This window comes from Morchella importuna (assembly GCF_003444635.1).
Source record: "Morchella importuna strain M04M26 chromosome Unknown Morimp01GS015, whole genome shotgun sequence".
Lineage (NCBI taxonomy): Eukaryota > Fungi > Ascomycota > Pezizomycetes > Pezizales > Morchellaceae > Morchella > Morchella importuna.
The window spans coordinates 224,846-251,468 of NW_025763412.1; the positions used below are offsets into that span (position 1 = coordinate 224,846).

General features: G+C 51.5%; 3 protein-coding genes across 3 annotated transcripts; 1 reads left to right on the top strand and 2 right to left on the bottom strand.

Annotated features, from left to right (window-relative positions):
* Nucleotides 1–373: 373 nt before the first annotated feature.
* LAJ45_05499 (uncharacterized protein) lies at nucleotides 374–1,894 on the bottom strand (the record flags this gene model as incomplete). Its single annotated transcript, XM_046115070.1, has 3 exons — nucleotides 374–1,367; nucleotides 1,425–1,579; nucleotides 1,637–1,894. The coding sequence occupies 3 exons, from the start codon at nucleotides 1,892–1,894 to the stop codon at nucleotides 374–376; spliced, it is 1,407 nt and encodes a 468-aa protein (XP_045971592.1).
* A 16,227-nt stretch (nucleotides 1,895–18,121) lies between these two features.
* Nucleotides 18,122–22,764, bottom strand: LAJ45_05500 (uncharacterized protein; the record flags this gene model as incomplete). The annotated part of the gene is made up of 4 exons (XM_046115071.1): nucleotides 18,122–18,735; nucleotides 18,863–19,208; nucleotides 19,307–22,297; nucleotides 22,396–22,764. The coding sequence occupies 4 exons, from the start codon at nucleotides 22,762–22,764 to the stop codon at nucleotides 18,122–18,124; spliced, it is 4,320 nt and encodes a 1,439-aa protein (XP_045971593.1).
* A 516-nt stretch (nucleotides 22,765–23,280) lies between these two features.
* On the top strand, nucleotides 23,281–25,218 carry LAJ45_05501 (uncharacterized protein; the record flags this gene model as incomplete). The annotated part of the gene is made up of 4 exons (XM_046115072.1): nucleotides 23,281–23,498; nucleotides 23,555–23,638; nucleotides 23,734–24,546; nucleotides 24,681–25,218. The coding sequence occupies 4 exons, from the start codon at nucleotides 23,281–23,283 to the stop codon at nucleotides 25,216–25,218; spliced, it is 1,653 nt and encodes a 550-aa protein (XP_045971594.1).
* Nucleotides 25,219–26,623: the final 1,405 nt, after the last annotated feature.

Here is a 26,623-nt window from a genome sequence, read left to right on the forward strand (position 1 = left end):
CCTTCCCCACCCCAGAAAACAATCGCTGTATTTAGAGACCCGCTTTTCCCCTTCAAAAATATCCAAACCATTTTACCCACCAACTTATATTTCATGAAAGCAAAGGAAAAAAAATCGCAGTAAAGCCAGCCGATGAACAAAAAAGATAATGCGGAAATATGCGTGCAGAGAGAAAGAAAAGAAACCTAGATAAACAAAAAAAAAAACCGCGAAACCAAATGCAAGAACTTACTGGATGGTTCTAGTATAGGCAAGTGACAAAGGAACCAACTTTTTGTATTATGAAATAAAAGTAAAGAGTATCGGGGAAGTTTGGAGACAAATAAAATACTCTACTGAAAACGTTCCGAAGGTTTGTTGAAATGAATGTGATTTAAACAGTGACGGGTTGACCAAAACTTGCCATCAAATAATTCTCAGTTCGCTGCCCATAAGCGTAGCCGCAGAACGGAGGGCGCCAAGTTTGTCCCATGTGCTGATGGTAGCTTGGAATTGGAGGTGGCAGCCTTGAGTAAGTGGCTGATTGGTGCGGAGGATTCAATAGCGAAGGAGGAAACCCAGCAGAGCCGGGCCAGGCATGAGCATATTCGACAGGTGTGGGGGGGCCGGTTTCAGGAGCAGATGGCGGCGAATACTCAGCCGAGTATTCCATACGTGATTCCATGTGAGCCCAGTAACCACTGTTATCGTATTGGCGGTGCTGTGGTTGAGGAGGCGGCAGTTGAATTGGGATATACTCGCTGCCCACATCAGAGTGGTGAGAGTAATATGCAGTTTCCGGATACATTTCCCCTGGTGTCATCAACTCATAACTCTTCCTGCCGGACATCGGATATTCAGGCGTGTTGGCCCACATCTGAGAATCGGGAGAGACGATTGACGGAGTGTTGCGGTGCTGGCGTCTGATGTTGGTGTTAATTGGAGCAAGAGCTGGTGCTGGTGCTGGTGCCTTTGATCCATTCTTACGATAAGCATCCCACATCAACTTGTACTGGCTGAAACCCTTAGTTCCCTCAGGGTCAACATGCAAGTGCCATCCAATCTCCTCCAACCATGTCTTCTCCAAAGCATTCAAGTCGGCAACGGGAAGTCCCGTCACCTCGGACCAAGACTTGTTTTGAAACGTATTATCGTCGAGAAACTTGCTTGCAAGAAGCAGAGCGATGGTTAGCATGCGGTGGAAGAATAGTGAATCCCTTGGAGCAGCGGCGAAGTTGGGCATCGAAACTCTTTCCTTCAAGTAGACAAGACCAAGCAAGATGGTTGAGCTGGGAAGTCTTGTTGAAGACAAAATCTGCAACACAAACTTGCGAGTATCCCGGGTAAGGCCTCGTTCCTGGGCCTCAACGGACAAGGGGTGGTTGACACTATGGGGACTGTTAGTGACATGTTCAAAAGAGAACGTCTGGAAATGGCCAACATACAGATGCTGAGATACCTGACCAACAAACCCGGTCATTTCTTCCATGTCATAATCCAAGTGCGCTGAAACACCACCCACAGGCTTCTCTTCCGCTGGGCGAGCAGTCTGCTCTTGTTTCCTCTCTTGTCTTTGCTGCCGACGCTGATGCATATGGCTCTGCTGTTTCTGGTCAGAAACAAAGATATTTGAGAACAAGCTGTTAATGTTGCTTACTTGGTACATCTGCCTGTCAAAAGCCCCGTCAATGGGTGGGAGTTCCACCCGTTTCTGAGGAGCCTGTACGAGAGACCCGAACCAGTGATTCGGGTGGGTGATGCCGGGGGGCGCAGGAACACCGTGGTAGTTCGCCTGTTGGCGTGCAGCAAAGTGTGAATCCTGTCGTGTCTCGAATGGAGTTGTTTCGAATTGATAGGCCCCTCCATTGCTGAAACCCCGATAATCCTTCTCCGAAGGGCGAAATTCGGAGCCCATGTAGTGAGGGACACCATTTCCATAATGCGGCCAGCACTCTGGGGTGTAGGCGGCAACTGGGGGTTGTAACTCGGCATATCGAATTTAGATGTTGCGGAAGTTGGGTGAGAAAACGTGTTTAAAAGATTATCAAATCTTTTCGACAGATTGGTGATTTCGTCAGCCATCATTCGCCCAGGATACATCGATCCAACCACGGTGCGGCAGAAAACTGGTGGCGAGACTGGATTCCTATTCTCTAAACTTACCAGTTTTGCTCTTGGCTCCCGATCAACTGTGATCTACGACGAACGTAGATTCACGAACGAAGTTTGCAGCTCCGAACTAATGAACACTTCCCATTCAACAACAACAGCTAAGACAATAAAGTCGTCGGGTTGTAGATTATAGAAAACTGATTCTTGTTTTTTTTGTTTTTTGTTTTTTGTTTTACAGAGATGAGTAGGTGGTGATTCGTAAAGTTATTTTCGAACTTGAACGACTGCTAATTGGTTGTACCGACTGTAGGGAACTGGGTAGAAGAACTCTGTTAAGTGCGACGACGAAAGCCTAAATTAATAGTTCGCGGGTCGCAATAGTCGACTGGTAGAAAGTCGCAGGAATATTGGACTATCGAAGAGACGGGTTGTGTCGTGGAGTTGATTATCAAAACCAAACCAGTATTGTGATGGCGAGGAGTGTGAAAAGACCGATTGCCTCCGGTGACAAGTATTTATTTGACGAAGGGTTTTCTGCACTAAATTGAAAGGTTGACTAGAGAGGGGGAGGATGGGCGAGGAAAGAGTAGAAGGAAGGAGAGAGAGTAGAAGGAGAGAACGAAGAAGTAGACCAAGGGGATGGGGGGAGTGAACTTCTTTTGAGAAGAAAGAGACGTGAACGTGACAGGATGGGTTTATCAGAAGAGCGACAATTTCTTCAGACCTTTTGCCGCCTACCGGTGCAAAATGTATCGATCACTATCGTCCACCGCGTTGGGGGGAAGGAGAGAGGAAGGAAGAAAGGACGGGTGGTGGTTGGGTTGAGGGGGTAGAAAAGAGACTTGAGTCTTGTGGAACGGTCCAGAGAGAGTCTACTCCTCCTTCCCTCCTCCTCCTCCTCTTCTGGCCAGTCTTGTCCTGTTAGTTGACAGGCGAAGTGATCCAAGCGGGCAGGGGTGGGGAGGGAGGGGCGAGCAGCAGCAGTTAGGTACATCACTTGCACTTGCAGTTGCAGGCAGTTTTCCCCTAACTTGAACTAGACTTCGTGATAAAAAATGCCTTGGACTACATAGGCCCAAAAGTCTAAAAGAAGTGACGAACAAGCTGAACCCGAAACTTCCGTCCTCTAAAACCTGACCCAAATACCAAATCTCCTACTATATTCATACCTCACAATATTATAAAATGTGATTTCTCTTTCTTTCTTTCTTTGTTCCATCACAAAAACAGTATTGTTATTTATGCTACTATTATTATTTTTCTTTTCATATGTCCATCCTATTTAGCCCACAAAGCCAACATCTAGCCCTCAAAGAGAGAAGAATGTTAGTTGTATGTAATACCTAAAACAAGGACAATTGATGGTTACCAGCGAGGTGTAGGAGAAGAAAATAGAGGAAGAGATGGACGCTGTAACCACTACAGTGGTGACCGGAGATGGATGATGAGGGGTGTGGATCTAAGCCTGCAGAGTAGCAGCAGTACCAGCAGCAAGCAGAAGCGCAGCAAGACCTTACTGGTATGCTCCACACCACACACTCCCTCTCCACATCACATAACCAGCCCTCCACACCACACACACACTACCACCACTTTACACCCACACACCCAGGACCGCTGCTACCGCTCTGCTGCGGAGTTGCAAGTCGCTGGCTGCCCAATGTTCGCCCACCGTGCTCCCTCCCTGCACCACCACCACTACTCTACCACCATTGGAAGCAGGCCCGCCCCCTCTTCAACCCCCCAACCAGTCATCCCGACAAAAATCCTCCCTTTTTACTGGACGGGTCCCGGGCACAGCTGTGAGCCATATAGCATTCAGAACAGGCGCGGGACAACCCCTGCTAGTGTCACTGTTATTGGCCTATCAACGCAAGTGACAACAGCAACAGGGGAAAATATAGCTTCAGTCTGCAGGTTAATGCCAAGAGGGGAAGTCAGTTGTGACTCGCAACAGTCGTCCCTTGGCAAACCTGTCCAATATTTGACCATATCGGGAAGGGAGAGAAGGTCTCGCCACTGAGAGTAAGGGAGGTGAGAGATAGGTTGACCAACGGCTGTACGGCTTTCCGGGGTCCAATTTTCCTTCTTTTTTTTTTTTTTCATCCCCCAGCTTCACGCCAAACTTTCTTGTTTACCCCTCTACCGTCTACGAGTAGCTAGTATTCCATCACGAGAGGGCAAGAAAGAAAAAAATTAGCCTCTCCGTGTTGCTCCGCCTTCAACTCCACTTATGTGCTGGGATCCATCGACGAGATTTCTGATAAATGACGATGCCTGGACTCGGGGATTCATCTAGTATCCGACAATGCCTAGTAGTTTCACACCCTTCCGGGGAAAGTCAATAATTTGATTTCCAAAATTATATTGGACCAAAGAGGCAAAGGGATAAATCGACCTTTGAGCTTGGCGGAACCTCCGGCTAGAACAAACGAAACGGTAGCAGACAAAAGCATACATGTATTCCAGAATTGGTTCATGACTCTTCCAATGTCCATCATACGAAGTGGCAAGAGATTGACCAAGTAACTCAAGAGCGCGGGCGGCGACAAGCGACTACGCAATGAATACATGCCTTTTTCGTGGTTTTCCTGATGTAAATCGGTGGGCAGGAAATTTGTGGGAAATTTCATTTCTTCATTTTACGGTCGTCATCTAGCGCCTGTGCTTTAGGGACTGCATACATACACACCATCCCAAATCTCACCCTTTTCGTCCTTTTCGTATCGAAAACAACCGACGGGGAGACTTCACGTTCAATTCAGCGCTGCACAAATAGAACTTGCAGCCAAACATCTTTGGAAGGGTTCCGGATCCTAGAGAGACCCGTCCCGTACAGGATGCTCTACCTCACACGTTAGGCAAAAGTTCCTGTTAGTTGACCACCACCACCACCACCACTACCATCTTCTTCAAAACCATCAGCATCAGCACGGCAAGTGCAAAACAAAATGGGCTGGGTGCAGTAAATACACCCCCCATGCAGAAAGTACCTCGCGGGGAACAAAAATATAACTGCTAATGGGATGGGCGCATAAGTAGAGGTACATACTCGGTACATACTCTACGCATTGTTCATGTAACTTCTATTCTTGGTCGTTTCCCAACCCGACTGGCTTACCAGAGGGGGAAAGAAGTGTATGCTTCATGTGTGTGGATGCCAGGACGGGTCAGGGTCAATAATAGTGACTGCAACAAAAAACGACGTCGTAACCTTTGAGGTGTTCTCTTGCTGCTAATCAATCCTCTGTGGACGTGTCAGAGGCGTTGCGACGTTCAAACAAGTAGCAATAAAATGATGGCCCCAAATCGGGTACCAAATGGTACCTATCTAAAAACCAAAGTTTTTAGCTCACGATCGTCCGAGTTATGATATGTCGTAATATGAACTACTCTCGAAAAGATTGATCAGTATGAACTAGAAAAGCTGCATATCTATGTTTTCCCTCAACGAAAAACAACACTTTCATCTTTCCAAACCCGACTAGAAACGCGAAGATCCTCGATCACCCAGGAAGGCGGATGCTGCCTCATGACACGCGAACATGGTTCTTCAGATCCAACTGTCGCACACCCCACAGTGTGCGAAATTTCTGCTTAGACGGGAAGGAAAAAAAACAAATCGTTGAGCTGGGCACACCCTCTGGGCTCTCTTTCTCACTTTCCTGCCCCCGTCCTTCTGTCCGTTTCGTCCCTACATAAGCTGGGGCCTTGGTATTCATAGCGTGCATTGCATACTACAGACGGCCTAAGCAGGAGCAGCTAGCCTTCTTCCCCTTTGAGTCGACAATAACAGCCACACCGCGGCCAGCCGCAGCACATCCGTCGTCGCTGGTAGGGCTATGCTAAGCCACTGACGAAAACGGTGTTACTTCAAAGCCACTGATTTCACGCTTGTGCAGGGAAATGATATTTTAATAATAAACCATGTAACGTGCCCCGGGACGCCTTCCATGAAACGGACCATTAGCAAAGAAAGTCGAAACGAAACAAAGGAAAAGGAAAAGGAAAAGGAAAAGGAAACGGAAGAAGAAAAAAACTCTTCTAGCCCCTGGCCCGCAGGAATCAAAAAAATAAAATAGGATGGGCATCTATCTACATGTAGGGAAGTACCGACCCTGCCCGCACCGCTAACTAAGCCATGTTTACTCGCGCAGAAGAAAATAGCAGGTAAAAAAGAAAATGCAGGAACGAAACGAACCCGCTCCGTTTCTTTGCACCTCATCACACCCCCTGGACTTTGTTTATCCAAACCAAAACACCCCATTGCGATGCCGCCATGGGTTGGATTGCGGAGGCAGCTCATCTGCTGTAGGTAGGGGTAACACAATTCACCCGCTGAAAGGAGAGCCTAGTTACACACAAAGAGGGTCCTTGGAGCGCGGGGGACTGATGATACTCGATCCTGGATCTCGACACTTTCCTTTCATATTCATCCTCAGCTACCCTACCATTGCTGCGGGGAAGATACAAGTACCGGATGAAGAACATGGTTCCACCAAGAAAACTACGTTTTCTCTATCCCTGTATGATTTAAACATCCATTCAATGACTGATTTTTTCGTTAATCATTATGTACTCTACTCCTCTCGTGAGTCTCGTGAGCGATCAAGACAATCTGCGCAAAGGCGAAAAGGGCAGCAGGGAATGAAATGGAAGCCCAAGGGATAGTTACCAACTGCCTCATCTCGCAAGTGCTTCGCCATGCAGATCGAGATTAAAACTCAGAGGATAACGCGGGAGTGGAAGCCCTGCGCAAGCAATCAGTCATCGTCCCGTGGAGTCGTGGACCGTGTTCCAGAAGGTCGTAACTAAAGTAGAGTACGCCCATCTTTCACTACTCGTACCTCACCGGCGTTGTTCTCGGAGAAAAAAACCTGGTGAGGAACCCACTCATACGCATGCGTAACCGCATAAAAAAAATAGCCAATCCTGGGACCCAAGTTATTAACAACGACACCAACCGGTGCCAACCGCAGTTGACACACACGAAATAAAAATAACAAAAAGAACTACCAAGCAATTCTAACGCGATGTTAGCGGTTCAATCCGCAGACGGCGCACTCTTCACAGTCATCATTAAAAGCAAGGCGATAGGCTTTAGTTTCCTTCAAGGGACCGAAATTTTATAGGAAAATAAATTTCACATGTGCATATACCCGCGTGTAGGGAAAGAACCAGAAAATGCAAATCCGTATTTTGTATGGCAGATCAGCGCCACTCCATACAAATAGTCTCTGTTTCGTCACTTGTATTTTCTGGTTATGCTGTACGCGAGTATGTTTGCTATGCTGTTCACTCGAATACGTATAAAAATGCAGCCATATCAGATTGAAGAATGTCCGTCCGATCATTACTCCCGCCTACATAGAAAAGGGGGTCAAGTACATGTAGTTTCTGTGAGTCGGCGGACGACCCCTTCAGAGTTGGGAAATTTGAATGCCGTTACATAACTGAATATTACATTATTCAGGCTAATAGTGTGAAGCATGATGGAGAAATCCGGGACATTCAGGAGAACAAATCATTTCCGGAGAGAGACCATATCGCTACACGTAAAGGTACTGGCCTAAAGCTACTATTCGAATGAGAGGCAGCAAGGGAGAAAAATGACTTCGGTATCATAACCTCAGTTTTTTTTCGGGTAGCTATCAATGCCGGGTGTGCATACCTATGAGTGTTCTTTCCACATGTCCGCATGCCGATATTGCTGCAGCCATTTTGAACTCCTCCACATAAAAAAAAACTGAAAATATTTTTTTTTTTTTTTTTACCTTCCTCACACGGCAGGATATTCATATCATTCCCCTACGCAGGCGTCTGATTATCGTAGGGTACATCGCGGACGCTGGTTGGCTCACCGGGTTCATGTTGCAAAACAGTGCCAGTAATTAGGTGTGTTGTTCAAGCAAGCGGGTGCATGATAGGCGTTGAAGTGAGTGACCGGTATGTCGGTTTCAACACCTTTGCAGTCCCTTGACCTATCGGATCCCGTGCAAGAACCTGTAGCCTACTCTAGAGTATGTACTCCAGTGGACTCCGCGGCATAAAGTCTGCCTACTCTACATACATAGACCTAGAGTACCATCTGGCGGCGCATACATACTGTAACACGCTGCCGCCGGCTTTTTATATCTACATACAAAGTCTACACAAGTATCCTACATTGACTTCTGTAGTCGGTCTCGTTGAACATGGAGAGGCCAGCCAGCAGCAGTATACTGTGTCCTTTACATAGCCTATGTATGGTAGGAGTTGGGGAGCGCATGGTGATGATTTTAAGGGTTCGAACCTACGTGGTCTAGGTATGCGGTATGCACCCAATACCTGGAGTATGCGTCTGCTCTATCTAGTAGAGTTCATGGGCGGCGCATCACATTATGTGGGGGGGTATTGGGGTACAGTCAGTCAGTCAGTCTTTTGATATCTGCAGATGACGTTGCCCGTTGCGGGAGCAATGATATGATGATGGCCATCTCTTCAGATCAGCTAGCTTGCTCTCCGCTGCTGCGATCATACGCTACCAAACATTGTTGATGACTCAAGTCAAATGAAGCAAAGCCGGCTCTCAGATAGCAAAGGACACGTCTCCATCTCTGCAAGAAGAGTCGTTCTTGTTCTGTTTCCCTATTTCCCAGTGGTTCATGTGTCAGGACCAAACCCCATAAACAGGCAACCAACAAGAAGGCGTTGTGACGTTCGGTCGGGTACCGGTACCGCAAAAACGCGGGCCCGAACCAACAAAGGGACCCGCGCACGGTTATTGTTGCCTGATATCCTCTAAACCGATTGGAGGTCGGACAAATGATGGCTCGCCAGTCATTGGTCCATGCAGGAAACCCATGTCTGGTGTCTGGTTTGTCGGTTATGTGAGTTGATATTATTTTTACTGAATAAGGACGTCACGTGAGGGAACCTGAGTGTTGCTGGAGCCAGAGTACCTGCTCTAGGTAAAAGAGGTACCTACATTGTAGAGTAGCTAGATAGTTAGGCACAGGCACCTTCGCTAAAGGGCTGCCGCCGCCAAGGAGCTGTTTCTGGAGACGGGAGAAGGCAAAGATAGGAGTCGAAAATGTCGGACCAGTTGGTTTGGTCGCTGGTCCTGTTCCTGTCTGTTCGCAGCTATTTGAAACGGCTGCTAATATCCCAGACGGCAGCCAATGGCCAGTGCACATAGGAATGTATGGAAACGGGTGGATAATAATCTCCATCATGTACAGGCAGGTCTCAAAGTCACCTGATTTGGAAAGCATGCACCACACACAAACCCATGGGATAGGGCTCAGCCTTGTTTAAGATGTCGAGAGAAGAGCGTCACTCATAGCAATATCAGTCATCCAACCAGAGTCGTACATAGGCTGGCCCTAAAGGTGTCCAACGTTCTCTGCAGAAAGACAGAAAGCCAGCTGGGGGTGGAAGAAGGGGGTTGCGTAACTGGATGACAGATCTTGGAACTGTTGGAGGTTTGTTTATTTGAGTCTGGCCAATGATAGCAAGCTACGGCCCAAAACCATACCCGCGAAGCAGCACTTCTCCCTGCAGCTTCGTAGATGTTTGCCTCTCTTGGCGGCGGTAGCTTCAAAGCTCTAACCAACCTGGCAGTGCTACCACCGTTCAGCTCATGTTGAATCGAAAAGCGAACCGGTAGGGAAAGGGCCATGACTCTTTGAGAGGTGAAGATTTTTGAGCTCTATCTGTCTAGAACGCTGGGCTACTCCAACTAACGGTCTAGTCATGGTTGGAGGTTGGGGTTTGGTCACTTGCATGGCAAATGACAAAGTTTATCAACCGTGGAGAACGGGAAGAGCCAACCGAAATACTCATAAAAGATAACATTGCCGAAATTCAAAGAGGGGTTCTTTTACCGGGTAAGTGGAGTTATTAATTGCACAATCGGTGGAGTATTAACTAACAGAGGCAAAGCGAGTTGAAGGGGAACCGAAGAAAAGTCTCAGTTCGGTTGCTAAAATTAATAAGTTAATCGAATAGAATTAATTGCGTTCTATGCGAATCATTGGCTCACAGACAACCAGAGGTAAAAGAGAACTAAGGAGGTCGAAAGAGTCTCACTAGTACTCCGCTTGCAAAAATTAATAAGTTAATCGAGTATAACTAATCGCGTTCGTTGTAAAGCATCTACAGTTCGTGCATATGCTAACAGATCTTTATCAGAGGCAAGAGAACTGAAAGGTTCGAAAAAGTCTAAATCGTCATCACACCGGTTGCTAGTTTAATAAGTTAATCAAATAGAATCAATTGTATGCACAGCTCGGGATGAAGTGTTAGCCAATCGATTGAAAAACAAATGGGGTTGGAGGGGGCTAGGTCTGGATCGTTATCACTCCAGTTGCCAAAGTTAATCGAAGAATCGATACCGGCCACTGATTTCAGGGAAGAAAGAACTATCCTTTTGGGCACATGTGCTGTCTTGTTTCTACGGGTCTCTAAGTAAGGATTCCCTTGCGCGTTGACATTCCCTCGATCATTTCTCGGTCTCAGCTGATCAAGGGTATCTAGTACTGAACGTGGTGGTATGTACAGAGATATCTTTATTGAAGGCACGACGGATGTTTAGTGCCTGTCTGACAATCTCTAAGCCTCTCCAGAGAGGGCTTGAGCTTCACAAACTGGTAGGAACTTGATCGTTTGCACAGATAGAACCTCAAGATGTTTACTAATTACACAAGGATACGTTGTCTAGTTCGCGCAGGTGGAATCCACCAGCTCTTCCCGAGTGATATCTCATGACAACGCGGCCTCACTAGAGTCGAGTGGCCCGCGTTTCCTCGGGGGAGAATTGATAATCCTCCGATCGGACTTTTTGTTCTAACGCGCATTACATCTTTGTACCCGCATCCACAGGCAAACAATTGTTACCGGTAACCCTCGCACGCTCGCCCTCCTTCATTCCTTTTTCGCTTCGCGCTCCAGATTGCTCGATTTTTTTTCTTTCTTCCTTGCCTTGCGTTGCCTTACCACACACACACACCATACTGACTGACACTGACCGCCCTGGTCGCCTTCAACTAGCTTCTACTGCCTGCGGTGGTAGTTAAAGAATTCTAACCGACAAAAACTGTTGAAGGTTCGACGTTCCGGTCCACCCAACGTGTTAACGTTACCGTGGAATCATACGTCCTTCCTTACCTTACCTTACTCGCCCTTAGTCAATGGGATTTCTGTTTTGCAAGATGGAGCTGCTCGATCGACTGCATCGATCGATTGGTCGGGTTGCTTTCGTTGAGTAACAACAGGGTTGGCCGGGGGCCTACCGGTCAATAGATCAGTAGATGGGCGGACGTTGACTGCTGTAGAGTAATAGCGATGTCAACAAACTCAATACCGGTACACAACTCGAGTAAGCATCTGTAGAACACTATACAACCTTTGCCCTTACCACTTTGGGTGGCAACAAACAAAACATGGTCATTCTCGGCAGCTCATCATGCCCACTTAGTAAGCCACCCCTCCACCCTCCAAAAGAAAAACCCAATTTGGTAACGTCTCCTGAAACCAGTCAAATCCGTCGAATGACCCATTGTGTTATCCGCCGTCTGACCATTTTGAGGCTCAACCCCTTGTCAAAGAATATTTATTTTTGTGTTTTGCGTGAGGGAGGGAGGGAGGGGGGGGGGGCGTCAGGATGCAAGGCCTCCCGAAATTTGGGGAGCGATGCATGGGGGGGGGGGGGGGGGCAGAGCAGGCCTGTGCGATGCTGGCTGGGGGTCGATGGAATTAGCTGAGTATGGCATGAGACGGACAAAGTCGATCCCCGAATTATCGATCATTGTGGAAGAAACAAGATATGAGTTGTGGGGGGGGGGGGGGGGGTGCGCTTCGAACCCTTTGCGCGCGACATGAAAGATCAAGTAGTCTAATTCTGGCGGCGGTGGTCGTGGTTATGGCGGTGAGGTTCGGTTTCGGTTTTAGACGCCGTGGGTTGAGGCTTTCTAGCTACCTATTCTATTCTAGCTGAGAGCTCGAGGGACCGGTCATGACTGGAGAGATATGTAGGGTGATCGTGAACAGCTCAAGGTATGTAATATTTGTTTACCCCCCCTGCTTTACTGGTGACTGGACTAGTCGTTTGGGCGTGGGATCATGGAGTGTCGCGACTTTTTTGCTTCTGATTAAGTGTACTGCTGGCAACGATCTGGAAATTTGAGTCCCAGGGGGGCTTCCTTGGCTATTGCGGTTGAGGATTTCATATCTTCAGCCGCTTCGCATCCCGGTCAATACATCATGAGCAATCACTCGATGATGATTATGCGAGTGATATTTTATGATCGCACCTAAGAGCCAGAGCAGGCGAAACGCTTCTCTATATGAGTACTCAGGGTGCAAATAACATGTTTTGCCTTTATAACAGTGACTGTTATTTCCGTAGGAATTATAACACCTTGGTAGCCCTAAAATCTCGAGCGCGAGGCGGCTATCTACAACATAGGCAGCAACCATTAGAGGATTTAGCAACGGAAATATTATCATCCAGTGGCTGCATGTGTTTACCAATCCTAGATCTAATACTGGCTTATTGGTCCACTAACTCACAGGTACCTGAAACAAGAAGAGTTTTGACAGTTTACTCGTTAATTGCGCCAACGTCATTTGATCGGAGATCTTGAATTCGCATTCCGCATGGCGCGCACCATGCGCCGAAAGATCTGGTTGATTTATCTTTCTAATAGAATAACGGGTCGCTCGTGTTGGTCTCCTGTGCGCACAAGGTCGCCGTGACGTGCCAGTTACAGCTCCGTTGTAACGATCAGGGCCCCCGATGAGCCCGGTGCGCACACACATCATACGTTCCCGGGCGATATCTACGAGCGCCCTCGCCATCGCCGGCCCCTGGAGCGCGCATCAATGGCATTTCGGTGCCTTAAAAAAATCGTAGTTACACCATTGTGGCTGTGGTGGTTTGGCGGCCATTGCGTCTTGTGGCGATGTCAATCTTGAATAGTATGAGGTCGGGTTTCCGGAATTCTACCAGTTATATTGGCCCGATTTTGAGGCCCGGCCGGATCTGGATGGCCGGTGATTGATGCCTGGGCGACAATGGGGTATCGCCGGTGGGACGGAGAGCGGCCGCATGCGGTTTTGGCTTTGGTACCCGGGGCGCAGCTGCGGCTGGTCAATGACCGTGTTGTGAGATATTGCATCAAGTTGTGGGGTTGGACAGGACAGCTGCTGAAAGTAATGAAAGATGAGCCCGAGACCGCGCGGGGTTAATGGGAGACAAGTGTGCCTAGCTTTGGATGATAACTATGCTATTTCTAAAGGTTTTTGCGTTCTCGAGAGTCATTGCGGCGGGGTTAGGTTTGGCTAGGCGCAAAGCGCTGGTTATCTATCAAAGTTTTCAGAATTGCCGCACAACTGCTATATAACGTAGCGGAAACTCATCTTTTCCTGGGTATGGTTAATTTGTGGGGCTTTGAGGTTTTATGACGCGACAGTGATACTGGGAGATTGGTGTAATTTTATTCGCTAGTAGGCAAAGGCAAAAAGGCGCCGGTCGAAAATTTACTCCTCATTTGAAAAACTAGCACTACTAGCTGTTCGTCCGGAGGGCTTTGGGGGCTCGCGGATATGGAACCTATCCGCGGAATCAAGGTCGTGGAGACATCATGCAACTATAAATATATATTCTCTAGTAGACACGCGTACGCTAGTCTGGTATCAGGGTCCAGGGCGGGGTAAAAAGGCTAGTTAATTGGACGCCAGAAGAAAGGACGGTATACGGATCGGGAAGCTAAAGAGCGCAAAAATAGAAATGCCTCTACTCTTTTACATCACATTGTGAGAATTAATGGGAAGTGTTTTGTAACGGAGCTGGTATTGCCTAGGATACAGTCTTCTCAGCCGTATCAGTACTTAGTATTGATAATAATATGATGATTAGAAAGTTCCTGTAGCGGGCTACCTGGTTACGTTCATCTCGTTGCCTCGATCACAGCCTTGTGTACATAAGCTATGTGACGCAAAAAGTTCAATATATTCCGAGTTGAAAAAGTCGAGATTTTGTATCTTAATGCTCGCTGTTGAATTATAATCAATGGGAACTAGCCATACGAGATCTGAAACAGTTGGAAGCTGTGATGTGTTCCATGTGGTGCCTTAGGATGGGGCATATATATCGGGTTGTTATTGCTGCCTCGCCTCACCGTTGCCTAGAGTTGGATGCCTCGAGATTTTTTCTTTCGGTGTTCCTTAAAGCCTGGGATACGGTTGTGACGTTCTAATGATAGCAAGAGGCCTTGTAAAATGAGCATGACATTCCGGGTGTCAACATCTAATTGGATTCTGCTTTCCTCTGGTGGGGCAAGTTGGACGAGATCTGACTATGGGATGGGAGTGGGGATCATGGTCATGAGTATATGAGAAAAGCAAACGATCCCCCCCCCCCCCCCCCCTTATATAAACACCTAGATTGACTCTAGGCCACCGTGGATAGATGCAGCATTGGAATACTCATATATATATTTACTCGATCTAATACATTCGAATAAAGTCTCACTCACCGTAAAGCTAGCCTTCCTATCAAAGAGTTTGTGGGGGACACTTCATCCATTCCAGAAGGAGTCGGACTTAAAGAAATATTGAGTCAGTGTGGGGCGAGGAGCGCGCAGTGTATCGTGGTAGTACATACATTGACGTGACATTGTGAGAGCGTGTGCCTTGCACTGCCCTAGAAATATGTTTTGAGGTGGGACTTGAGCTAGCGAATATTATGGGCCATATGGCTGTAAAAACGAGACCATGCAGTGTTTCTACTTAAGGTCCAAGAGATGACATTGTGACTTCACTAGGGCGAGATGTATGTCCCGTATATGCGTCACATCACGTCAATCTAGGTCTTTTGTTTTTACAGTCCTTGTGATTATCTCGCCTCACCGATCACAGTAAAGGTGTCGCTCACGAGGACGTAAATTATTGGTTTGACTGTTGGTGTAAACAGACGTGCTACCTATGGCCACTAGGTTTTGGGATAATGGTTCCGATAGATCGACAACACCAACAAAAGGCAAATACAAATGATATTTGGGCCGCGCAATAGTTGTACACAGGGACACATGATACACGAGTCACAATGGAAGGAGCACGAATAACAATAGTACGTATCAAGAGACACTGTAACTTAAGCATGGGACCAAATAGTACTATCACCCTACAAATGCCATAACCGTAGGGTTGCATTCAATTAATATAATGAATTAAACAAAACAAAACAAAACAAAACAAAAATCACCCTACAAACTGGCCCGGATATCATTATCTAAAATCGGTTCTGAAGGCAACGAGTGATCATTTATGATCACACACACACACACACACACAACCACCTCTATATTCCCCAGGCGGCCTTGACTTCGTTGATATCTAGGGGTATTGAGCTCACTGCCAGTAATTTCCCTCTTGATATTAGATTGGATTTGCGGTAATCCGCGCACACGGGCCCTCCCTGCTGCTTTTTTCTTTCTTTCTTTCTTTCTTTCTTGTTTAATTCATTAATTGGCCCTCCCTACCGTGGCTAGCTAGGCGTCAAATTTGAAAACGCATGCGACCGATACTCGCGCTGCCGACAATTTTTCTTTATACTCTACAGATGGGCTCTTGACAATCTGATTCTAGTCGGGTCGTACGGCGGGGTCAGCGGGACTGGTTTGCCTCCCGGGGGCGCGCCCGGCCGGGTGATATAGATATGGGGTTTGGGTCGTTGGCGAAAGTTGTTGACTAATTCTACCTTTGATCTTGAATAAGTCATGAATAGATCTAAGCTATAAGAGGTCTTATTCCTCACTCGCCGCACATTGGTGATTCGAGTTACTCTACCATGATGCGGGAGCGCGGGGTCGGAGGGGGCGGGGGCGCGGGGGGGGGGGGGGGGGTTCCACAACGCAGGCACCCTCCCGCGCCCTCCCGCACTTTATCCAGGTCTTTCTTATCGTCTTTTAATAGCAACCTACCCTGAGTATAGTATCTTAAGTATCACCGCCCTATTAATATATCCCAACGTTTATATCATAACTACTCCCGGCCGGGTCTCCAGACGCATATCCGCCATGACGACCTCATTTCGTGACCCGACGTGAGCGGGAGGGTCCAGAACCTGTATTCGGACCACAGTGAACTTTGAAGAGTTACCGGTAGGGCGGATTTGCGTCGCACGTGGTGTTGGGGGTTTGGTGGTACGGTGGTACGGTGGTGCGGCGTCAATGATTGGATTGCGGTTTGGGGAGTTTCAGGCGGTGAGGTAGCTCCGCCGTCTTCATTTTGCAGAGAGAACGCTCTCTCTGACGAAACTGTTTAGGTTGAGGCCAGTTTGTGTGGTGTTTTGAGTCAAGACTGGGAGAGTTCTGGCGTGTGTTGCGCTTGTTGGGTCCGTTTTGTGGCCCGGCGAGGGCCGAAAGATAAAGACAACTTGGTCAAACCATGAAGAAGAATTGCTGGTCGAGCGGGTTTATGTCGCATAGTGCTTTTGTTCTGCGGTCTGGGTGCGGTGCGGTGTCAATGATCGGATTGCGCCTATCATGATTCCCCGAGTTTTCAGCCAACTCGAGTTAGTGGATCAACATATTTATGAGAGAAACCATAGTGATGGGTTTTAAATTAGGGCGGATCTTCAGGGCGCTCTTTCATGGTAACATGAAACCCATCACCGGGTCTGACCGGAGTTTCAGATGCATACCCTTTCTATTCTCATTATACGACCTGACGAGATAGTCGAGGATCGTTTATTTTCGTCTTGGGGGCATTCGATCGTGGGCTTGAGTCTTGATAGCGGGTTTCAAACGCATATCGATCATGATGAGCTTATCCCGAGGCCTGAATAGTTAGCGGTCATCTCAATCAGGGGGGTACAGCGGGCGTTATCGAGATTGGGGTCGGCTGCAGGGTCATACATATTATGCCGTCGATCTAGAATCTAGGGGTAAAGAAAGCTGTCAGTAACTGGAATTACGTTCACTGGTTAGTAAGATACCAACGAGGCGGTCTTAACCCCTTGATAGAAGGGGTTAAGATCATCCGCCCTCGTGTCGTAGGTCTAGAACAGGGCTGATCAATAAAAGGTTGAGTAGGAATTGGAGTTGGGAAAAGCATTTAGTGTGATTCTTCCACCAATAAGATTATTCAATTAGCTGCGAGCTCTGAGGAGATTTTAGATGCCAAAAACTTGGAGCGAATGTTTAGTCTACCTTACAGGGCAAAAAAAGGTACCACTGTGCCGTTGCACTTCGCTGTTGTTTCTCGGTATCCCGGATCTCTTGTTGCGGAATTGCAAATGATAGTGGATCCTACCTAAAGTTAAAGGCTAGCATGAACAATCAACCTACCAGTAGAGGTACTATAGGGTCTTGTTATTGTAGTAGTTAAATGGTCTATTGGGTACTTTGTATAGTACTAGCGATGCCGGCGGGAATTTCGGTATAGAGACTCCGGAGCCACCTGATCTGAGGTAATTAGGTTTCGGGTATTCCTCGTGAGATGTTTTGCAACATCTTCGAGGTTGAGGTTGCGGACCAGGAAAAGCATTACCAACGTACATTTATACCGAAACCTTACGAACATAGTGAAATAGATTGTAAATGGACATATAATAGAAGACAAATAACTACAACCTGTTTGTAAATGTCATTATCCCCATTATGAGTATCTGCTGCAGCCTGTGTCCTACATCTGTATAATGCCCTTGTTTATAAAATCTATATGTAGTCTATCCCACTCCATCCGGGTTATCTGTCTTGCCTGTAGCCTAGAAGTTTTACTTTACCCCAAGAGGTAGTGTTTTTTCAACTACATTCTTCCAATTAACCCCATAGTCACTGGATATTATTATATTAGCACGTGGTGAATTGAGTGGAACGATAATTTCTTTGATACCCGATCCCTTCTTATCATTGACCATGGGCGAGCACACCATATCACAGCCCAAAGCACAAAACCGACCCCAATCCTAATTTTTTTTTTAATTCTCTCTAGCCAAGTACCCAAACCTCGCCATTTTCGGATATACACACACAAAAAAAGAAACCTAGACCATAGCACCCCGTCCACCGACGGTCCCCAGACTCTTCTTCTGGACCTCACTCAACACCACCTCCGGCAGCGCCCTCTGCCCCCTCCCACCCGGCGCCGGCAAGAATCCCAACGCAACAAGATACGCCAAATACACGCCCATCAACTCCACACTGACCCCCATCCCGCCACTCCGATCCTCGCCCGTCCACGCCGCATCCTCCCGCAGCGCGCTCACCGCATTCGCATCATCCAGCTCCGGCGCCTTCGTCGTATTCGGCAGATTATCCAGCACAAAGTGCAGCAGCGGGAACAGCGCATTATCCGCGCTCCCGCCCACGACCCACGCCTCGAGCGCCACGCGCCAGGGGACATAGTCCGCCGTCGCGACGGCGTACCCGTAGGTGGCGAGGGTGCCGAGGAACTCGTTGAAGCGCAGGCGTGGGTGGGAGGTCACGTGCGCGACGGGGAGCGGGGTGGAGGAGGAGGGCGGGTGGAAGGCGCAGGCGATGACGACGCGTGCGACGTGGTCGACGGGGACCATGTTGACGGTGTTGTGGATGTTGGGCATTTGCCCGAGTTGCGCGCAGCCTTTGAGCATGCGGATGAGGAAGTCGTCGGTGTTTGTTACTGTGGCGGTGGTGTTAGTCAGGTAAATAGGAATCAGCGGATCGATCATTGGCAGACGAGTGATAGTCCATGACCAGCAACAGCTTAAAGGGAGAAAAGAAGGAAAGAAAGAAAGGGAAACACTAACCTCCCGTCTTTGAATCCCCCACAACATACCCGGGCCTCACCACACACCCACTGAGTCCCCTCCTCCCCGCCTCGCGGACCAGATACTCACCCGCCCACTTACTCTGCCCATACCCCGTTCCCAGATCGCCGGCGGACCCTTCAAGATCATCGCTCTCTGGCACTCCCGCCCCACCCTTCTCCATGATGGCGTCCGACAGCAGCACGTAGTGGTCACAGTCCAGCACCGACGTCGACGACACAAACAAAAAGCTCTTCGCCTTGCCCGACGCGCACAGCAACAGCGCGTCGACTGTGCCCGTGACGTTCGCCGGGCGCAGCTTGGAGTAGGGGTAGACCCAGTGGACCTGTTGTGTCGCTGCTGTTAGCACTCACTCACTCACTCACTCTATCTACTACAAAACATCAAGACCCGGGGGGTTGGGGTTTGGGGGGGGGCACGTACCTGAGCACCGTTATGCACAACCACATCCACCTCCTCCACCAACACGCCCCACTCCTCCTCCGACACACCCAACTTCGGGCTCCCCAGCTCGCCCACAACACACTCCACACGCGGCACCCACGCCTCATCCCACACGCCATACGCCTGTGCGCTCGCCCTGACCCTCTCCAGCGCCTTGCTCTTATCCGCCGCACGCACATGCAAAAAGACCTTCTTGACCTCCGGATTGCGCCGACTCAGCAAGTCCCGCAACAGATACACCCCCAGAAACCCCGTCGCACCCGTCAACAGCACCGTCGCCGCCCTCTCCGGGTGTCCCAGCGTCTCAAACCTCTCCGGCAGCGCCCCCGCCAACTCGCGGGCATCACGCACATACTCCGTCTCCCCGCCCTTCTCCCCCTCCTCCTCTTTCTCCCCCGCCTTCTCATCCTCACCGCCGCCCGTCGCAAGCGACTGGATCGCCAACTCCCCATGCCCCTTCAACCGCTCAATCTCACCCGCCAGCGCCCCCAACGTCGGAAAGCTAAACACCGCCCCCAAGCCCACCTCACACACAAACCTCTTGCGCACCTCAAAGATCATCTTTGTCGCCAGGATCGAGTGGCCACCCACATCGAAAAAGTTCGACGCCGGCGCAATCGCCTCCGCCGCGTGCGGCAGCAGCCCCTGCCAGATGACGCGCAGCTCCCGCTGCGTCTCCGTCAGCGCCGTCTCTGCCGCCTCCGCCGCGCCCCCCCGCCGCGCGGCGGCGGCAGCGAGCTGCGCAGTGTCTGGGAAGGGCAGGGCTGGCTTGTCGATCTTGCCGTTGGGGTTGAGCGGCAGGCGGGAGAGGGGGACGACGACGGTGGGGACGGCGTAGGCTGGTAGGCGGCCCTTGAGGTGGGTCTTGATGTCGCGGATGAGGCTTCTGTATTTGCGCAGGCCGCGGACAATCTCGTCGTCGTCTCCGTCGGCGTCGTCGTTGTTGTCGGCGGAGAGGAGGGACTCGAGCGACTGTGACTGCAGCGGGACGATGTACGAGACGAGGGTGGGCTCTTCGTCCTTGTCGCGGCGCACGAGGGTCACGTTCTCGCGCACGAGCGGGTGTTGGGAGAGGTGGGTGTCGATCTCGCCGAGCTCGATGCGGAAGCCGCGGATCTTGACTTGGTCGTCTGCGCGGCCGGAGCACTCGACGTTGCCGTCGGGGAGGTAGCGGCCCAGGTCGCCGGTTCTGTACATTCTGTCTCTGGGGCCCTGGTAGAACTCTCTCCACGTCTCCTCTCCGCTGTCACTCCCCGCAGCCTGCGCAGCCTGCGCAGCCCAGTGGTCGTCCTCCAGATACCAGTTCTTGATAAACTTTGTCGCCGTCATGTCCGGCAGCTTCAGATACCCCTCCGCCAGCCCCCCCGCACGCACATAGATCTCACCAATCTCGCCGACGCCACAGATCTGCGTGCGGTCATGCCGGTTCACAACAAGCAGCTGCACATCGAGCATGCCGCGCCCCGCCGGCACCACGTCCTTTAGACTATGCGAGAACGTCGGGTCCGCCGTGAGCGACGGCACCTCAAAGTAGCTCACCGCGCGCTGCGTCTCCGTCGTGCCATACATATTCACCACCGCGACGTTTCTTGCGAGCGACTGCAGGCGCAGGCAGTCGCGCTTCGTCAGCACGTCGCCGACGAAGAAGGCGTGGTGCAGCGACGGGATGGCGCGGGTCGCCTGTGCGGAGAGCAGCTGTCCCATTGCTGGTGTCAGATGCGTGATGGTGGCGCCGTGGTCGGCCATCCATTCGGCGAGGCGCCCCGGAGTGCCGATGTCGTCGGCGGTGGGGACGAGGAGGCGCGCGCCGAGGAAGAGCGGCGTGAAGATGTCGCGCTGGATGGGGTCGTGGGCGATGCCCGAGAGCATGGTGAAGCGGTCGGTGGCGGAGAGCCCGAACGTCTCGGCCATCCACGGGAAGTAGTATGTGAGCGAGAAGTGCCGGCCTCGGACACCCTTCGGGATCCCCTCGGAGCCAGAGGTGAATGAGAGAGTCGGCGTCGAGTCCGGGCCCACGATAACGCCGGTCCCATTCTCCCTCAGCGGTACCTGCGCCGACAGGACGTCCTTGCCGCCCACCTCACCGCCCACAAGCGTGCCGTCGGCTTGGATCGCCAGCGCTGGCACCTCAGTGAGGATGTGCAGCTCATTCGATAGATACTCGCGCACCAACTCACTCAGCGCCCCGGCCTTCTTGATCACCACCAGCGCGCGCGGCTGCGCAACCTGCAGATAGATGTTCTGCCGCGCCGGCGGATACGCAGGGTCGATGACGGAGAACGTCGCTCCTGCCTTCAACACGCCCATGACGGCAACGACGAGGTCGACGCCGCGGTGCGCATACACCATGACCACGTCCCCGCGCTTGACGCCCTTGGCCACAAAGTGGTGCGCCAGGATGTTTGACGCCTCGTCAATGTGTCTGTACGTGAAGACCCTCGTGTTGCTGCCGTCGCTGGCGTCGCCCGTCTCGACGACGCACTCGCGCTCCGGGTGCTTCTTTGCATTCGCGCTGAAGATGTCGTGGATGGCGCCGCGGAAGGTGCCCCAATTCAGGTCCTTGCGCGGGTCCGGGAGGATGGCCTCCTGCTCCGGCGTCTGCAGGGGGATGCTAGACACGGGGATGTCCGGGTTGCGGGCGCCGACTTGCACAATCTGCAGCAGCTGCTCGAGCAGGAACGAGACGCGCTTGGTGGAGAACATGAGCTGGTTGTAGTGGGCGCTGAGGGTGATTTCTGGCACCTGCGGGGCGCGGCGGAGCGAGGAGGCGGGGGCGGAGGAAAGCTCGACGAAGATGGACAGGTCCGTGGTGCTGGCGTGGGTGGACAGGAACTGCTGGCTGGGCGCGTCGGGCGCGTGGTAGAGCGAGAGGTGGAAGAGGCACGGCGGGGCGGCGGACTTTGTGGCCTGTTGGATGTGCGCGGTGAGGGCGGAGAAGGGGACTGAGTCGGCGGCGCCTTGGGTCTCGAGCTGTCACCACACAAAGGTCAATCATAACCACAATCAGCAAACTGCCATCTATAAACCACTCCAAGATGCAGAGCAAACAGAACAGAACAGCCACAAACCTTCTTCACCTCCCCCAACAACCCCACAAACGTCGTCCCCGCCGCCACCACAACCCTGAGCACAAACGGCTCCCCGCCCTCCGCGCTGGTGCCGAGCGCAATATCCTCATCGCCCGTCAGCCGCGCCGCGAGCGCCGCAAACGCCGCCAGCAGCACCGTGAACGGCGGCACGGGGTTGCTGCCGTCGAGGATGCCCAGCTGCAGCAGCGCCAGCCGCACGCCCTCGGGCACCGCCACAGAGTGCACGGCCTCGACGATGCGCGGCGGGTCCGGGCGCACGTAGTCTGTTGGCAGCGACGGCGTGGTGAGGGAGCGCAGGCGCTCTTCCCAGCGGGCGAGGCGCGCGGGGAGGCTGTCGAGGGTGGTCATTGTCTGTCTCTCTGTGTCTGTCTCTCTGTGTCTGTCTCTCTGTCTCTCTGTGTCTGTCTAATTGTCTAATTGGAATTGGGGGGAACGCTTTCTCTGTTTCTCCAATTGGTGACAGGAACTGGTGTTGGTGGAGGAGAGTTGAGTGTGTAGATTGCGGGGAAAGTCGAGGTGTTTTCTCAGTTCAGATTTTTCGAAGACGCAACGCCGCCAAGCCCTTCCCCACCACCGAGTGACAACTCATGACTCCGCGCAAGACAAGCAAAGCCGGGTAAACGTTTATCCACCCGTCATAGCGAAGAGAATTGATCCTCACACAACAGTTGAGCCTCCAACCTCCATTCCCGCTCCCCCCCTCCCCTCCACCTCCCTCCCCTCTACCTCCCTCCCCTCTACCTCCCTCCCCTCTAGCTCTACCTCCCTCCCCTCTACCTCCCTCCCCTCTAGCTCTACCTCCCTCCCCTCCACCTCCCTCCCCTCTAGCTCTACCTCCCTCCACATCCACCCCCCCTCCACAAAATGGACTCCCCCGACCCCTTCACCCCCACCTTCAGCGCCTCCACCTTCCAGGGCATCCCCAACCGCACGCTCCCCGACGACTGCATGGAGTACACCCTCTTCCTCCCCTCCCTGCTCACCTCTCCACTCTCCGCAAAGGCGCGCCTCGAGACGATACAGCCGCTCGCAAAAGAGCTCGCAGCCAAATGGTCCGAGGGCTACATCTGGCAGCGCGAGGGGTTCGGCCTGGAGCTGGCGGAGAAGGAGGGCACGTGGTGTCTGCAGGGACGCACAGAGTATGGGATGCGGTGGACGACGAGTGGTTTGTGGTGTGGATGCTGAGGGAGCTGAGTGCGCGCTTTGCGGATCTGTGGATACGGTAATTGCACTTCTACACCAGTGTTCACAGGGGCGATGGAGAGAGTTTGTGGCTATCTAGCTGAGGTTCTAATATACACATCTACACACATGCAGAGTCTACGACACCGACGGCGAATTCCTACTCATCGAGGCGGCCAACGCGCTGCCAAAATGGCTCAACCCCGAGATTGCCGACCACCGCGTCTGGATCAACTCCACCCGCCTTCTGATAGTACCGCTCTCCGCCGTTCCTTCCCCCACCACCACCACCACCACCCGCACAGCCCCCATCTCCCGCCCCCTCACCCTCACCGAAGCCCTCTCTACCCTGCACACCTACACCACCACCATCCCGCCGCTCCCCACACTAACACACATCCGCCTCGTCGAAGAAGAGTCCTTCTACCGCACCACGCGCTACCCCTCCGCCGCCGCCCACAACACCCACCACGCCCTCACCACCCTCCCCCGCCCCCTCGCCCACCTCCTCCACATGCACCCCGCCACCATCGCTGCCGCAGTCGAAGCCTTCTACCTCCGCGACCCCATCAGCCTCAAGTCCCTCACCCCAATGACGCACTTCCCCCCCACCGACCCCGTCACCGTCTCCACAAAATTCACAAAAACCCTCTACGCCCAGCTCAAAGCCCAATCCTTCACGCCCCCCCCCAGCGCCTGCTTCCCCCCCAGCACCACCACCACCAACAACGCCCTCGACATTGGCACAAAGCTCACCAGCGGCTTCGAAATGCTCCTCTCCGACGCCACCGCGCCCCAACTCCTCTCCCCCTCCCGGCAGCGCACCATATCCACCATCCGCACCTTCCTCGCCTCCCCACCCACCCCGCCACCAACCGACGCCGAGATCGCCGCCACATGGCCCACCACCGCCGACAGCGAGGAGTGGCTCGACGTGGACTACGCGCAGTTTGAGCAGACGCTGCAGGGGAGGCCCGGGCATAGGGGCACGCAGAACGAGAGCGGGTGGGGGGACAAGGGCGCGGAGGAGAACCTGAGGAGGATGGTGGAGCGCTTTGAGGCGTTTTTGAACGATGATAAAGCGGGGTTGAGGGTGCGGAGGTGGAGGGGGATGATGAGATGGATGTGGATGATGAGTTGAATTCGGGGGATGATGATGAGGAGGAGGATGATGAGGAAGGGGAGGAGGATAGAGAGGTCTCCTTCGACGAGCGCGAGTTTGAAAGGATGATGCGCGAGATGATGGGGATGCCCGTGTCTACGCTGGAACGGGAGCGGGCGGCGGAAGCCGAGGACGACGGCGAGGAGGCAGAGATCAGGAAGGTGATGCGGCAGGTTGAGGCGGAGCTGCGGGAGGCTGGCGCGCTGGAGACGTCGCTGCCGAAGCTGCGGGTTAAAGAGGTTGACAACGAGGATGCGGAGGAGGAGGAGGACAACGCAGAGCTCGATATCGACTACGCCTTGGCCGCCAACATGTTGGAGAGCTTCAAGGGCCAAGGCGGGCTGGCGGGGCCTGGCGGGAACTTGCTGGCGCGGATGGGCATGGGGTTGCCGCCGCGGGATGAGGGCGACCACCAGGATAGTGAAAAGAGGGAGATTGGAGGTGAGAGGATGAAGTAGTGCTAGGGGAAAGAGAGAGAGAAAAAAAAAAGGAAAGGAAAAAAAAAACGGTTCTATGGTTATGGTAGTAATGTAATGACCCGGGGGGGGGGGGGGGGGGGGAGGAGGGAAGAAATACTTATGGGAAAGGGACTATAGGACGTCATGGATTTTATCTTGTAGATTGCTAATTCTGCAGCATCTTTTGAAACCCCCCGCCCCATGCCCGCCCCATGCCTATGCGTGCGCACGTACGTGCAATGATTGCAATTAATTGGGTAGAGCTACTTACTTAGAGGTATGGATACTCTACAACAACAACGTGGGGATAGTAATGCTCTGCGTGCTATTAAAACACCCCAAGTAATAGTAGCCCTTTTCTGCATAACGGCCCTTATGATAAAGCCCCCTTTTATTGGCAAAAAGGCGCAATGATACCATGGCCAGTGGCAACCATTAGATCAGATATGTAGTTCAGTTCTGGCCATCACCAGCAGCCGGCCAGCCACATTCTGAGAAATGCATATATGGACAAACAACTCATTGCATAGTTGCCAAGACAAAGACCATCAATTCTGCATATATTACATTAGCTCTTCTACATGCAGCTTGGCCCGCCAAACACAACCAGTTTTTCTCAGAACGGAGTTTTCACCAGAACGGAGTTTCAAGCGCCCCCCCAATAACTCTGTTTCGGGCCACTCCTAATTAAACGGGCCCTTAGGAATTAGGATTGAATATGTGTATATGTATTATATTATCTCAGATCTTGCTAGGCGTAATATATCATTGAGTCTTGTCTTGCACCTCCATGATCCAGCTTCCATCCGACTATATACATGTAGCTTGCATATCCAGGAAGTTGGTTGCTTTATATAAGAGACACAACAGTGGCTAAAAGTCTACATTTCAACGAGCCTTTCCCTCTCTCTCTCTCTCTCTCTCTCCTTTTTGCCAAGAAGAATCAGCGGTGCCTGTGCATCATGTATGATCACTCGACGCTTTCAGAGAGGCGAGTGATATTCCATGTCTGAGAAACATCAACTATTAAATTAATTGCTCTGTAACTACATATAATCCCTATATTCTTGCGGCATGATGACGTCTATAGTGGATTTTACGTTTGAAGACACGTACACACGAGGTATCAAAACACCCCCCCCCCCCCCGGAGACCAATAAACAAGCAACACAAAGTGTAAAAACCGACGTTGGCCCTCAAGAGTAAACTCACCTCACCTCCAGGGTGAGTGATATGCCTCATGCGTGTGAAATCTCCCTTTTGGGATGGTATTAGTTGTGCTTTTTGCGGGTACGTACGGTTGCCTGAGTTTTTTCACACAAGTGTAGTATGCGCGTAGCTAGGATCCCTTGCAATTGGTTTGCGCGCTAAAAAGTGCATTGTGTTTTTTTTCGTTTTGACGTCA